Below are 16,633 nucleotides of genomic sequence, written 5' to 3'. Positions count from 1 at the left end.
AGCAAGAGCTGAAAGGTGCCTTGAGTGTGTTCTATCAAGACAATTACAGGCTTGGAAGAAACCAACGCCTGAAAACCTATTGAGATGAGGCTAACTGCAGTCAAACGTCTGACTGACTGACTGACTGACTGACTGACTGACTGACTGACTGACTGACTTCAAGTTCACAGACTCAGACTCATCCTCTGCTCTGACTGTTTCCCCCTGATCCTCAAATCATAAAAAAAAAAAAAAAGTCACCATGAAAGATAATCTTACCATTCAGGCACTGCCAATCTTAATGCATTTCCCAGACCCAGACAGAGAGATCCTTCATCTTCTCAACAGATCTGCTGAGCTGGCCTTTTCCTTAATAGTGGATTTTGGTCATGACATTCAAGGATAAGTCCATTTACTTCTCAGAGTAAAACACATACACACAGAAAGAGAGACTATAATCTTACAATGGGTGGATTAATACTTTCCATGTATCTCAACAGGAGTTATATACTGTAGTTCCTAAATGTGTAGTTCTTGGACAAACACACAAAGGCCTGAAATGCCTGAGGAAGAAACTCCAGTGCAACCTTATATCGGGAGGGGGAGGAGGAGGGGGCCTCTATAAAGCAGGGCGTAACGGCCAAGTGCTGTAATCATACACGTAATCCCCTGCCTAATCTCACGGATCACAGCCTTTGAGATCAAATTGATATTTGACACGATCTTGTCTGACTGCGTACCCTCAAATTACCAAGGCATTAAAAAGCCTCTCCCTCCATGCGCGGAGGGATTCTTTGGCGCACTGGGCTCCAACACGAGGGTAAAAGGAGAGGCCCAAAGCCCTGAACGTCTGGGGCCAGTCAGGGACTCGGAGACTGTGTACCAGACAGCCAGGCTTATCCTTCCCTCTTATCTTTCCATCTCCAATCTCTCTGGAGACACAATACTACTGTACAGGGGATTGGAACTGAGAGCAACTCAACATCAGCCTGTAATTCAAACCTGTCATCACAGAACAAGAGGGACCTATTTACTAAATACAGTGGCTGAGGAACATCAGCTCTTTATTCAGACACAGAATATTATTTTTTTTACGAAAGCCACAGATGCCAGCGAATGCATCCAAATGGCTGCAATGATATCCTTTGCCACACCTTGCCCACCCAACTGCCTAATGTGCGTGGATGGAGTTTGCTGTGCGCACACCGGCACCTGATACGAGTATATACCTAATCTCTCACAGCCACAGAAGACATTTCTCTAATGAAGATACAGGGATCTAACTCAATTCGGTAGGAAATTTCCAGGAGAAAAGATAGTCTTACACAAATGAACCTCTCCGTAACTATAAAGAGGAGCTGACATGAGTAAATAATTACAACTGCAATATTTATCTTCTATTTTGTATGCTGTGGAGTTGGAGATAAATAACAAAATACACAAAGTAAATAAATGATTAAGGAAAGCATTACATGGCTCCAGTGTAAAATATAGTTCAGTCTGTGGTTTGCAGGAAGGCGGAGAAAACGACTTGCTAAATGCGTCACCTTGTGGACTGGCCACTACGTAAAATTAAAGCTATTTGCTATGAGACTCGAAATTTTGCTATGAGACTCAAAATTGAGCTCAGGTGCGTCCTGTTTCCATTGATCATCCTTGAGATGTTTTTACAACTTGATTAGAGTCAACCTGTGGTAAATTGTATTGATTGGACATGATTTGGAAAGGCACACACCTGTCTATATAAGGTCCCACAGTTGACAGTGCATATCAGAGTAAAAAACAAGCCATGGGGTCAAAGGAATTGTCCGTAGAGCTCCGAGACAGGATTGTGTCGAGGCTCAGATCTGGGGAAGGGTACCAAAACATTTCTGCAGCATTGAAGGTCTCTAAGAACACAGTGGCCTTCATTATTCTTAAACGGAAGAAGTTTGGAACCCCCAAGACTCTTCCTAGAGCTGGCCTCCCGCCAAACTGAGAAATCGGGGGAGAAGAGCCTGGTCAGGGAGGTGACCAAGTACCCGATAGTCACTCTGACAGAGCTCCAGAGTTCCTCTGTGGAGATGGGAGAATCTTCCAGAAGGACAACCATCTCTGCAGCACTCCACCAATCAGGCACATGACAGTCCACTTCGAGTTTGCCAAAAGGCACCTAAAGGACTCTCAGACCATGAGACACAAGATTCTCTGGTCTGATGAAACCAAGAATAAACTCTTTGCCCTGAATGCCAAGCGTCACGTCTGGAGGAAACCTGGCACCATCGCTACGGTGAAGTATGGTGGTGGCAGCATCATGCTGTGGGGATGTTTTTCAGCGGCAGGGACTGGGAGACTAGTCAGGCTCCAAAGTGCTCAGGACAGACTGGGGCGAAGGTTTACCTTCCAACAGGACAATGACCCTAAGCACACAGCCAAGACAACGCAGGAGTGGCTTCGGGTCAAATCTCTGAATATCCTTGAGTGGACCAGCCAGAGCCTGGACTTGAACCCGATCGAAAATCTCTGGAGAGACCTGAAAATAGCTGTGCAGCGACGCTCCCCATCCAACCTGAAAAAGCTTGAGAGGATCTGCAGAGAAGAATGGGAGAAAGTCCCCAAATATAGGTCTAGCAAGCTTGTAGCTTTATACCCAAGAAGACTCGAGGCTGTAATCACTGCCAGAGGTGCTTCAACAAAGAACTAATGAAAGGGTCTGAAACGTATGTAAATGTGATATTTCAGTTTTGTATTTTTATATATTTGCGAAAAATTCTAAAAACCTGTTTTTGCTTTGTCATTATGGTGTATTGTGTTTAGATTGATGAGAGGGGGGGAAACAATTTAATCCATTTTAGATTTAGGCTGTAACGTAACAAAATCTGATAAAAGTCAAGGGGTCTGAATACTTTTCGAATCCACTGTGTATGTTCAGCAAACACCAGTCTCAATGTCAACAGTGAAGTGGCGACTCCGGGATGCTGGCCTTCTAGGCAGAGTTGCAAAGAAAAAGCCATATCTCAGACTGGCCAATACAAAGAAAAGATTAAGATGGGCAAAAGAACACAGACACTGGACAGAGGAACTCAGCATCCCGGAGTCGCCTCTCACTGTTGACGTTGAGACTGGTGTTTTGCGGGTAGTATTTAATGAAGCTGCCAGTTGAGGACTTGTGAGGCGTCTGTTTCTCAGACTAGACACTCTAATGTACTTGTCCTCTTGCTCAGTTGTGCACCGGGGCCTCACACTCCTCTTTCTATTCTGGTTAGAGCAAGGTTGCGCTGTTCTGTGAAGGGAGTAGTACACAGCTTTGTACGAGATCTTCGATTTATTTGGTAATTTCTCGCATGGAATAGCCTTCATTTCTCAGAACAAGAATAGACTGACAAGTTTCAGAAGAAAGTTATTTGTTTCTTGCCATTTTGAGCCTGTAATCGAACCCACAAATGCTGAAACTCCAGATACTCAACTAGTCTAAAGGCGAGTTTTATTGCTTCTTTAATCAGAACAATGGTTTTCAGCTGTGCTAACATAATTGCAAAAGGGTTTTCTAATGATCAATTAGCCTTTTAAAATGATAAACTTGGATTAACTAACACAACGTGCCATTGGAACACAGGAGTGATGGTTGCTGATAATGGGCCTCTGTACACCTATGTAGATATTCCGTTTTAAAAAATCTGCTGTTTCTAGCTACAATAGTAATTTACAACATTAACAATGTCTACACTGTATTTCTGATCAATTTCATGTTATTTTAATGGACATAAAATGTGCTTTTCTTTCAAAAACAAGGACATTTCTAAGTGACCCCAAACTTTTGAACAGTAGTGTATGTGTACATATATATATATATTTTACTTTATTTGTTATAATTTAAGGCCGGACACCACACCGTAATGGCAATTTTTTGTTTGTTCTAGTTTGCAGGAAATGGCAGTTACAGGGGTTAAAATACGCAAAATGATGAGTTATGACAACAGGGAGATGCTGCATGGAGGAAACCTCTGTCCCCGGCCAGACATACTTGTAGAGATTATCTCGTCTGGCTGAGCTGTGTGTTGGTACTGTCTGCATTGTGTTTGCCTTGGAAAAAGGACACCCAGACCATGAAAGGACACCCAGACCATCAGCACCTGTCCTAGAAGAGCCTCAATGCTGATGAGCGAGCAGAGGCTTGGGAGAGGCTAGGGGGACAGTCCCTGTGGATTGACGGGACAGGCTGGGGCCTGAGGAGGGACAGCGGCCCTGCAGCCCCTGGGGCTCTCAAAGCTCTCTTTCATTGGGGTTGGGGGGTGCAGAGGGGGTGGCTCTGGGGCTGGTATTGTGCTCCCTGGGTGCCTGGATGGCTGACCCCTCCTCCTCCCTGCATCTGCTGGGTTGGCACCCCTGGGACCACAGGTTATCTCCCTAGCAAATCACCTTGACCTCCACACAGCAGAACAATCAGGCATGGGTCAACAGGCAGGCAGAGGGATTATAGAGCTGAACTTAGATATGTGTTAGGAGAAAAGGGCAGTTCTAACTATGTATTGATTTCTCAATACAGGGTCCAATTCTGTAGCATGCAAGCAGTTACATGACTGACATGGTGTAATGCAAAATTAGTATTTAACCATGTCAAATGTTGAAAATGTTTCAGATATCCCACTATCAAAACTGAAAACCCACCCTACATAAACAGTTGACTCAAAACACATTCCTCTGGGGAAGAATTCAAGGCTACAGTTACATGCATGTACATATTCTTAAACAGCCATGTACATAATGGTACTACATAGCACCCCTAACATTATCCCTAAATACTGTGATATGTTAGTAAGCATTCAGTCAGCACCCATTCAGCAAGGAAACGCAATGAAAGAGCTTCTGTTGGAGAGGCAGGGTAATAGAGATATGCCTAAGGCCACCCCGTGGCAGAGAGAAGCACGAACCGGCGTACACACAGAAACACACAGTCATCACACACGTACCTGAGGCCAGCCACATTGGGCTGGTTCTGGAGGTGCTCCTGCCAGCGGTGGTGTAAACAAAGGGATGGAGGAGAGGCCTGCAGGCAGCAGGAGCCCGGGTGAAGGGGCAGGGCAGGGGCATGGGTCTGGAAGATGTGGCACTCCTGCTGGTTGCCGTGGCAGCACAGGGGGGGATGGAATGGGCAGCGGTGGCAGCACGGGGGAGGTGGAGACAGCGGAGGAGAAGAGGGGAAGGAAGTTGTGGAGGGCAGGAGCTTGGACAACCTTTGAGAGTCTGTGAGGTGTGAGGAGGTGGAGGAAGAGGAAGGGGCCCTTAGGGAACCGTTCTGCTTGATGATGCCTCCATTCTGACTCACTCTGGATCTCTGCTGGGGCTCCTTGTGCGGTGGTGTTGGCCTTGGTTGGTGCCTCTGCCTCTGCTGTGTTCTGGGTGTGGAAACAACGCTGACGTCCCCTCTTTCCGTGCTGCTGAGGCTCGCACTGGTCTCTGGGCCGCTGGCCGTCGTGGTGACGCTGGGTGACAGGCTGCCATTGCTGAGGAGCAGGAGGTCACCATTGGCGTCACTCAGGGCCATCGCCCTCCTCCTGCCGGCCTGGCGCAGTGTTTGCCACTCCTCTGCAGAACATAAACGGAAAAGGGGAGGTAAAGCAGACAGGCCAATAGTTAGCTCTTAACTGTAGCTAGTCATGTTGACATTCAGATGAACATTGACTCTATTCACACAGAGCTGGTGAGCTGAGCTGAGTGGGGCAACGAGAGGAAAGGAGGCCTGGAGCCAGGGAGCAGCGTGGGCGAAGGGGAGAGAATGAGACAGTAAACAGTACAAGGGTTCACACTCAAAACTCAAATCAAAACAGAATGCAATGACCAGTCAGGAAAACAGATAATTAACTTGTTCTTTCTAGGCCAGGAGGAGACTGGGAACAGATACAAGCAACACAAAGTTAAATAGTGATGAATCCTCATTGACTTTCTGAATTAAAGCTAAATGGGAAATATTAGTCACTTTACCATATTTCTCTACCTTCCTCACTGCCATTTTTGTCTGAATAGTGTGATTTATAAGGTATGAATACGATACGATAGGGTATGAATTGGCAGACTCTGTTCAGGGAGCATGAGATAGGCTATTTCTACATTATGAAAAGTATGAAACATTTCCAACAGAATAAGATTAAAACAGAGGTCTTCAAGTGTTCAAGTTGCTAGCATTTCAGCCCCTATGACTCTTACTACAGAATACTTTCAGGCTATGTGTAATATAAAATTACTTCAGTTGGGACATTTTGGAGTAAGATATTTTTTTTAAAGTAGTGAATTGCCTTTCACAGGTAATGCACGGTTGTGGTTGGTTGTTAAGTTGGAAGGTTACCAAACACCAACCCCCGCTGAAACAGATTTGACGTGAACTCAGATAAATACATCTCTCTCAGTCAATGTGACGGAGAGTCCTGAGAGAACCTCATCTCCCTACAATAACTAAAGGCTGAGGTGGGGAGAAAAAAACTACTTCTCACTAGTTCCCACGCAGTACGGTCTACTTCATCCACATCACGCCTAGGACCGAGAGATAGGCATGGAACTGCACTAGATGGAAATGTACTGCAGTGCAGAAAATCCCCCTGTACATCACAACACATTATTACTACCATATCATAACGCTTAAATATTGCCTTAAAAAACAAATCTACTGAATGTGGCTTCTATTCTTCTTTATTTTCCTATTGATAAACTTTTTTTAAAGGCTACTTTCTTTACCGTACCTTGTAGACATTTTACATTTAAAAATATTCACATCTGTCAAGACAAACTTTACACATGACACAGCTTCTTGCAAATTACGTTCCCTCAAACTCACTACGGACCCATTTCCCCAGGTTCAGCTAGGCTCCATGTGATCGCATACGAACACAGTACACACACACACAATCGTAGGCTACATCAAATATATTGATGCCAAACTAAACTGGATGTGTTTGTGTTCAACCGACACCCATTAGGATATATAATATAGGAAAATCTTTTCTCCATGCAGGGAAACAGCAGGGAAAAAATATTTTCTCCATGCAGGGAAACAGCAGGGAAAAAATCTTTTCTCCATGCAGGGAAACAGCCGTGATGCAGTGAATGTGAATGAATGTGTTCTGCGATGCCTCAACATGAATAAGGTAGGGGGTAACAGGAGACTGACAGCCCAGTCGAGTCAGAGCTGTGGGAATGGGGGGGGGGGGAGAACTTCAATCTCGCTCTGTCTGAAGGGCTCCGAATAGCAGGCAGTGCAGGGGAAATGGTTACGTTTTTAGTTTCCCAAAAATCACAAGTTACCAACAATGATAGAAAAGCTTTAAAGCTGGCAATGAAATGATTAAGTATGAAAAAGAGACTTAAGAGAGTAGCCTGGATCTTTGTGATATGAACTGTGATATGAAAAACATGACTATGCTTGGCTAAAAAAATCAGTTGCATCCCTCTACCTGTACACATCTTCCTTTAACATTGGTCCACGGCCACAGGAATTTAGATGGCTGTGTGGGCTCCAATACTGAGCGCTGAAATCCGGGTGAGACATCTAGGCCAGTCTGTAGTCTGACACAAACAGGGGTCTGTGGCCCTCAGGAAACAACGGACAGATTACAGTGTGGAACGACTGTCCTAAAAAAGAACACTGACGACATGTCCTTAACAATTATTTCATTAATAAACTATTTATATATACATTTTTTTGTGTGTATCTGCAAACACTGGGATGTTACAGATTTTGGTTTTAAGAACTGATGGTCACACTATGCTTACGACCGACACAATGAGGTTTGTGGAAACTGCAAAGGTTTAGAATAACGGATGCATTTTTCTGCATTCATGTTGAGTTTGTGATTCATTTGGGGTGAACCTGTGCAACTACGAGGTATGCAGCAGGAGGCAAAGTACCTCATCCCTTTATTTAAAGCTAATAGGACAATCATTAATAAGAGGACTCAGTCAAGACAGTTAATAACTTCCGCCTAATAACAGAATTTATCCTGGAAACTACAAGTACATGCCTGAGAGGACTATGAGGACTTTGACATTCATATTCTAATAGTGTCCGAGCAGCTTATGACAAGCCTGAAACTTTGGCCCATTTCCACAGCTGGGTTTTCCATACCTATATGGCGTTCTCGCTCAAGGCTACTGCATTGTATCAAGTTAAATAGGTAAATAAGCTGGTTTGGTGTCATACCGTCATCATGCCTTGACCAATCAATGTGAAGCTGAAATGAAGACAAGCAGCATATTTATTTTTTCTATTTTATACATTAGCCATAATGTATTAAAATACATTGCTCCAGAGAGAGCATTAGGATTAAATAAGAAAATAAACTACAATGTTGCATCACTATGAGATGTGAAACCATATTAAATTATTTTTTGTAAAATGTAGTTTTGTTTCAACTTTAAAAGTAGGCTGCGTGACCACTAACGTTTTAACTAAGCTGCTGTCACACTGAAGAAGCTTCTCTGTTATGTCGATGTATGGCCATATTAGCCTACCAAATATAATGTTGATCAACTAAAGTTATGTAGGTTACATGATGAGGCTAAACGCGTCTAAAAAAAACATTCCGATAGGAATCTACACCAGCGTTCAGCAAAAGACCGGTGCATCCCATTCAGCGAAACATCACTTTTCATTATTTCGTTCCAATACCTTGTAACAGCGGAGAAGGAATCCGCTCTCTATATCGTATCCTAAACTCCCACTTTAGTAGCCAAAACAGTTGGAACAACAGACACAAATATACATGTATAACCATTAAGATTATGGGTTTTAAAACAGTATTTTTTTCAGAGGATCAATGCACAGCAGACATTTAACGAATTGTTGATACGGTACCTTATCGAAGTGTTCAAGCTCTGGATGCTTGCGTTTCGTTCGTGCTCGTCTAAATTGAATGTATTAACCGAAAACGGATTACGTTTACAGTATCCACCACTAGTTTAACAAAACACTCAGAAAGAGAGCAACACGTCGCGGCGAAAGAAGGTCGTTTCTCACTGAGAAGCGGACTGCCGGAATGACACATACATGCACCCTGTCTCCGTAAACGCAGGCGGTGGTCTGGGTGTGGGACTGCGCACCAGCCCACTGATAGGATGTTCGTGATGATGCTTGTCGACTTTTAACCCAATCAAGGCCTCTGCAGCACACAGCAGCTGGAAGAACGGAGGTCCATCATCATCATCAGTAGTAGTATTACCATCACAAGCTAGTTATGCCGCGTTCAAAACAACTGGGGGACTGGAGTTGGAACTCCGAGTTTGATTACCGTTATAATCGATTTTTCTCAATCTCAGCTCCTTTATTCCAGTTCCCGGTTATTTCAAATGCACTGAAGTAGGAAGTCGGAGATTTCCCAGTTCTCAGTTCCGAGTTCTCAGTTGTTCTGAACGCGGTATGTGTCTCGCGTTGCCATACCTTTAAAATCACGTCGTTTTTCGACGAGGCTACTAGCTAGTAAACAGCAAAACAAACTAGACTAGAAACAATGTGTTATGAGTCTAATTTATTTCATAATCACGACAGGAAAATGAAAATCTTCTGAGCAGCTTATTTAGGATGTTATTCAGACAATCACTGACTATTATTGAGAGGTTTCTAAGGCCAGGATTCAATCCGATCGCGCGTTGTCGCCTATCTGCATTCAAGATTAACGCTGCATACTGTATGTCGGCTCAATTGGAAATTATACTTTTAAATGTAATGCGCATTATAACGCGGATTTCCAGCCAGAGGGATGTGTAAGAGAGAATAATGACCTAACACCAAGTTTACAAATGAAACTGACCAATAAAATTAAGTCGTGAAATAATCACGGTTTCGGTATCAATACAACTTTTTGTTTTACCTCAAAACACTTCATTATGACTCCACCCACGTCATGGCCTACACCAAATTAAAGATTACAGTCCAGCTGTGTTCCGTCTTTTGGCTGGGTCCTATAATGTAATAACTCCCTAAAATATACTCCCCTTCAGCTCAGACCTCCCTTTAGGTCAGACCTCTCTGCCCTGCCCATTCCCTTGAAATAACTGTGGTTTGATTCAAAACACACTGTGGACTTTCTGATAAAACCATACCCAACCAACAGTTGGGCCGCCGCCACACAATAAAATGTTTACCATATCCTTTGGACTATTTCAAGAACATTTTGTGCCCATGTTGCATGTCTCCATTACACCACCATGCAATATCACAATCTTTCCCACATTGAAAAGATGAAAAATGGAAAGAGCTCGTCTTCCGGACTGTTGGAAAATCGTTGGACACTTTCTGTGCTCAGAGCATTCTGCTCAGCGGGGTGGGTTATTCCTCACATGGAATCATGGAAAGGGAGAGGTTATACCTGGCTTTCATTTCAGCTGTCCGCCAGCATCAGGACACAGTTCATATAGCACACCATAATATGCACTGCAATAGGGTGCTGGCTCCAAGGAAAGTACCTAGGTTTTCTTTGTTTAGAACAGTTGTGTTTACCATTGTTTACCAGCAGCAAACTTTCAGGTCAACTTTCATTGAGTCCTAACTGCTGTAAAGGCCTACATTGTGGTTTGTTATGTACATCTGTAGTTTCAATGAGCTATACTAATGTTAACCTAGCAGAACATCCAACACAAATCTTTCGATAAACACCCTGTTTAAGTGATTACTAGCCAACAAAAACATGATAGCCTAATGTAAGCCTACTTGCAAAGCAAAAATACAGTAGGCCTACACTACATTATGTAGGTTACTGTACACACAAAGAAAATAATAACAAGCAATTTGAATAAATTACATCACACAGAACCAAGAAAGTCCCATTCAACAACAAAGCCTGTGCGTGTGACCAAGCATGATTATTACCTATTCATATACAGTTGAGTGTACATTACAGCAGTGGTTCCCAAACTGTGGGGCGCAGGGGGAACTCAGTCCGGCTTTAAACTTACTCTTGGAAGTTGTAATAGTAGAATGCACAGGGTGTAATTTAGAAATTGGGTAGTGCATCATCAGTTCCTCTTGTCATGTCAGTCATTGGATATCTTAGAGAGACATTTAGAACTTGTCAGAAATGTCCATGTTGTAATTTTTTAGTCACTCAAATATCACATGAATACACATTAGACATGGCAAAATGTATAAAATTGCAAGAAAATTTGCTTTAAAACTGATAAATGTTCTTTGCACCCAATGACAAAATGTGTAGAGTTGCAGAAAATAAGCTTTAAATCTGCTAAATTCTCTCCATCAATGAGGGGTGTAAACAGTTTGTGTCATGAACAGTGCTGTGCACGGGGGAGCGTGGGATGTTCGCCAATGCTGGAAGTGCAGAGCCTATAGCCCCATTAAACCTCATGAGTGGCTAGGATTATCACACTAAAGCCTGGTGTATCAATATCCAGCCATGCCTGTGGTGGTCATCTGCCTGGTCAGCCCTGGCCATCCGAGTCGAGCGAGGATGCCCCCTTTGAAATAACAAGAGGCTGGCTGGCGGCCACTGCGGCCCTGGACTGCAGGCAAACCACATCAAAGGGCACAGTGACGGGATGAAGCTGTAATCAAAGCATACTGGTCCCAGCACTGATCACCCACAGTTCATCAAACTGACGGGGTCAGCCAACAATGAAAGAAAAAAAAGGAGAGAGAGGTTTCTAAACACTTCCAGGAATGGACTTGGAGTAAGACAGTTGTAAGAACGGGTTTTCTGTTTCATGTTCCCTGTTATAATTTGGCGCACCAATGGAAATGTGATAAAGTTTTGCAATAGCCTGCTCTATTGGAGCTTTTACTTCCTAAATGCAAGGGTCAAAGCAATATTGAAAGTACTAGGGTGACAGAAAATACTGTAGGACAACTGAAGGATCCCTTACAAAAGATACACGTTCAGGTTTGCACAGATGCAGAATACATTTAGGCCTACGCTTAAACAAAATGCAGCACAAATGCCCAAGGTAAAGAGCCAAAGCCGCTCCCTCTTGCACATTCCATGGACATAAAACTTCAAACAGCTGAGAGAGAAAAAACATGCACTGCACAAAGGTTTCCTGCTATAAATTAAACATGATCCAACTCGTTTTGATTTGGAAGCACATTTACGGTGACCTAATAGGCAATCGTGAAAGCTGAAATCAGGCAGGAACCATCCGTCAGATAATGTTACAACCCCATTGTGCATTGCAGTTACCCCTGCATGTGGTAATGGGGGGGTAGTATCGCTCTCATCTTGCAGCATTGCTGACATTGCTATGTGGCTTCTGTGAGTCTAAGTTTCGGAAACCAAGGGAAACCAGATACCTCTGACACCTTCAGAGTGAGGACGGACATCTCCCACCCGATTAACACTCCCCAAGTCCGCAGGGATGGCCAGGACTTACTGCCAGAGTTAGACAAGGCCTAAAGAGAACACTCTAGGTTGGGCCTAAATCTGTACGTTTATTAAAGTACACTAAACTTTATACACACAAACTGAGGCTTCACTTCTCCCTATGACCACAGACAGTTAGAAGAATAGCCTTTGTGCTGAATTATCCTCGTTGTCTAGCTGGAGATTCAAGGGACCAAAGAACAAGTGCAAGGAGTTGCTGGAGTAGCAGGAGAAAGTGAAACCCCAACCAGCTACATGCTGTAGCCATATGACCTGCTTCATGTCCCAGAAGAGAAGATAAACATGAAAAAAGGCTGGAGAAACCTTGAAATGAAAGAGATACCGGGGTGGTGTAGCTGGATGGACGTAATGCTAATCTACATTCCTCTGATAGGTGTTGATGGGCAGCTTGGAGGTGTAGATGAGATCACAAGCACCTGTTCTATACTCACTCTGACAGACTGATAGAAGAGTGACATTTTTGTCATTTGCTGATAAATGGTTTGTTCTTTCCTTTCAAGTCCTCTAAAGATGGAATAGGCCTATTATCGTGATGATCAAGAACAAACTTATTTTTGGTCACAATGAATTGCTAGGCCATATCTTTGACAATCCCAGAACACACACCAACAACAAAAAAACTAGATGTGTATGTTTCAGAAGACAAGGGGAAAGGATTCTTAGAACCCAATTAACAGAGGGTTGTTCTTCAGCCTCGCTCCAGCCTTGGACTGGGAAGTAACCTCCCAACCCACCAGTACCACCCTCACAAAGCCCTTTGGCACAAAAGCTGGCTCTGCCTGCTAATTACAGTTGTTTTTACAAAAGATTTCACATGGTGTCAGGGCTTTGGACTGAGCCTTTGTCCTCCTTTCACATACAGCGGCAGTGCACCCTCGGCTTTCTCTCTCTCTCTCTCCACCTCTATCCCTTTTCTTCCTCTTCTCCTCAAGTGCAGGGATTTTTCTGCCATTGTAATTCTTGGGCGGGCCACCTAAGCGTTGTGTAAAAAAAACTATTCTAATAATATTCAGCTAGACAGTCAGGGAGAATTGAAAATTCACAAAACAATCAATTTAGCAGTATCCATTTTGATATTATGTTTGAGCAAAACAGCATTATCCATGGCAAAAATGCATAGAATTGCAGGAAACTAGCATTAAATTAAAAATGAAAAAATCTCAGCTCTCAGCTCCATGGCAGAATATGGACATTAGAGGATTAGAAATCCAAGGCTTAAAAACAAAGGTGTCCATGTATGCCGATGACTCAAGTTTTATATTAAGTCCGCAAGCAAGATCCCAGCAATGTCTCATTGAAGATCTTGATAACTTTTCCGTACTCTCTGGATTAAAACCTAATTATGATAAGTGTACAATAGTACGTATTGGATCTTTAAAAAACGTTTACATTACCCTTCAGTTTACCTATAAAACGGGCTGATGGTGAAGTAGACATACTAGGTATTCATATCACAAAATATATAAATAAGCTCTCCACAATGAATTTCAATAGAAAACTTGTAAAAATAGACAAGATCCTGCAACCATGGAGAGTTAAATACCTGTCTATTTATGGAAAAATTGCCCTGATTAACTCCTTAGTCATATCTCAGTTTACTCACTTACTTATGGCGCTGCCTACTCCTGATGATTTGTTTTTAAAATCATATGAGCAAAAAATATTTGTATTTATCTGGGACGCTAAAGCAGACAAAATAAAATGTGCCTATCTATATAATGAATATGAATTGGGTGGGTTGAGATTATTAAATATAAAAGCACTAAACCTCTAAAAGCTTCACTTATTCAAAAGTTGTACTTGAACCCTAAATGGTTCTCAAGTAGATTACTAAGAAAAGCTCATCCATTGTTTAAAAATTGCCTTTTTGCCTTTGTGCAGATTGCCATGTCTCATTTTCGATTAATTGAAAATGATACTTTTTTCAAAGTATCTCTCTTTTTCAAACAAGCATTGCAGAGCTGGCTACAATTTTCCCCTGAAAAGATAGAACAAATATTACAACAAATATTATGGCTGAACTCAAATGTGCTGGTTGATAAAATACCTGTACTTATGGGAAAGATGTTTGAAAAGGGGATTTTGTTCTTAAATTATATTGTAAATTGGAATGGTAGAGTTATGTCCTTCATGGAGTTATCAGACTTGTACGGGAAGGTCTGCTGAATCCAAGAGTACAACCAATTGATTACCGAATTACCCCAAAAATAGAGGAGGCAGGTGGCAGCGGGAGGAGGTAGGGAACTGGTCTGTCTGCCCAATATAAAGGATTAAAACAAAAAATAGCATAAATAGGAAAGTATACCAGTTTCATTTGAGGACGGGATTTTGACAACTGTGCCATACAGATTGCAAAATAGTTGGGAAGAGATTTTTGATGTACCAATTCCATGGTACAGGGTGTATGAGTTGATATATAAAACAACGCAAGACTTGGTGCTTTTCAGCTAAAATTATTATATAGAATTCTTGCCACCAACAAAATGTTGAATATTTGGGGCATAAAATCATCGAAGCTCTGCAGATTGTGTTGTGAGGATACAGAATCAATAGACTATTTATTTTGGTATTGCCCTCTGGTAGCCTGTTTCTGGTCTCAGGTTCAGGAATGGCTGAAAATGCATAGCATTGATCTAAAATTGACCCTAGAAATAGTACTGTCAGGAGATCTGGAGAGAACGGGTCAGTCAATTACTAATATACTAATACTCTTAGTAAAAGTATTTATCTTCTACTCGCAATCTGTGGATTCTACTCGATTAGATAGATTGAAATTGTACGTTAAACATCACAGCATAGTTGAAAGATATATGTTGCGTAGAAACCCGAAGTGGGTGGCCAGCAGAGATAGATGGGATGGGGTGAAGGTTGGGATGTGGAATTGAAGACAAGTGGGAGTGGAGTTGCTGTGCGGGAGATAGAATGATGGTCAAAGATAAAATAAAAAAATAAAGTCAAAATAAAACTTGATAAATAGTACGTTTGAATGACACTGAGGGGCAGTTTTTTTACCACTAATGCCGGTTTGCCTGAGGCTGATGCCGTGCAGGTGTTTGTACACATGCATATACACACACTCTCATTCAAATAAACACATACAAGAACTCACACATACATGTAATAGTGCCAGACATGCACACAAACATATACAGTTGGCATTGCTGTTATGATGATAGTTGTCCTTGATGTCCTTTGTTTTAAATGTATTTTTATTTAAAAAAATGTTGCATTGTTGTTTGCTGTTTTCTTCTGTCTTTTTATTTTTTCTCTTGGTTGTTGGTGCATTGGGAGGGTTTTTGGGGGTGGGGAATGGAATTAATTGTATTTTTAATTTTAATTTTTCTTCTTGTGGGGGGGGGGACTGTGGGAGGGGTCTCGAATGATTGAGGGACAGCTATTGGGGAACTGTGGGGGGATCTTGGAGGGTTCGGGTTCACGTTTTTTGGCCTGGTGGGAGATCTGTCAACGTGGCCTTGAGCAGGGCATTGACCCTGGATGATTCTGTGTATCGCTCTTAATGGGAGTCTGTTGGATGACTGGTATGGTGTAGTAGTTTAGCGGCTTCACTGCAAGTATATTGTATGTTTCGGATATTCAATAAAATAAAATACATTTAAAAAATTAAAAAACAAAAATAATATGTAGATTCGCAGGAAATTAGCTTTAAAACTGGAACAATTTCTCTCAGCTGCATGGCAAAATGTGTAGAATTGCAGGAAATTAGCTTTAAAACTGAAAACAACACATCTCAGCTCCATGGAGAAATTTGTAGTATTGCAGAAAATTGGCTTAAAATGAAAACGCTCATTGCCACGCCCCTGCCACGGCCCATGCCACACCCACCACCTAAGCACCTTTTTGATCCATGAAAACACGTTCAGTGCCAGAAGAGACCGTGGTATAGTTCCTCCTCTGGTCAATGACAGTTTTAATCCCTGTCTAGCCTTTCAGAGAAGGGGGCTCTCACAGCACTAACAAACTGAGGCTGGCACTACAGACACTAGAGGAGAGTGACAGTGGAAGGAAGGAGTTGTTGTTTGATCTTGGGCTTGCTGAGATGCTAACGAAGGGCTGAGACAGACAGGGCAGTCCAGCCGAGCCGACGGGGAAGGAAAAGGAGGAGGCTGGTGTTGGCCTGTGGGGGTAATGGAAAGAGACTCTTTGAGGAGCCCAAATTTAGCGTTTGTTCATCAGGTCGGCTGAGCCTTTGATGAATTGCCCAAACACAGCCAAAGCTTTCCAGAGTCAAACTTCCCCCTAGCCCCTGCTCTACAAACACAGGACAGGGCAGCTCCTCT

At 42.6% G+C, this 16,633-nt stretch overlaps 1 protein-coding gene across 3 annotated transcripts in view; it reads right to left on the bottom strand.

Annotated features, from left to right (window-relative positions):
• LOC115191827 (protein dispatched homolog 1) overlaps nucleotides 1-16,633 on the bottom strand; it is a 76,644-nt gene that overhangs the window by 23,962 nt on the left and 36,049 nt on the right. The window contains exons 1-2 of one of the 3 annotated variants that reach the window (XM_029749780.1): nucleotides 8,804-9,014; nucleotides 4,929-5,544 (exon numbers count right to left, since the gene is read on the bottom strand). In XM_029749780.1, the coding sequence (XP_029605640.1) occupies nucleotides 4,929-5,503 (575 nt within the window). In that variant the 5' untranslated portion in view covers nucleotides 5,504-5,544; nucleotides 8,804-9,014. Of the gene's footprint in view, nucleotides 1-4,928; nucleotides 5,545-7,403; nucleotides 8,748-8,803; nucleotides 9,015-16,633 lie in introns of those variants that run through there. The other 2 variants (XM_029749771.1, XM_029749790.1) reach the window with 2 other exon arrangements.

The sequence above is a fragment of the Salmo trutta genome, chromosome 1 (assembly GCF_901001165.1).
Source record: "Salmo trutta chromosome 1, fSalTru1.1, whole genome shotgun sequence".
In the NCBI taxonomy this organism is placed as follows: domain Eukaryota; kingdom Metazoa; phylum Chordata; class Actinopteri; order Salmoniformes; family Salmonidae; genus Salmo; species Salmo trutta.
The sequence above is the reverse complement of the archived record's forward strand: the minus strand, read 5'-3'. Positions and strand labels throughout refer to the sequence as shown.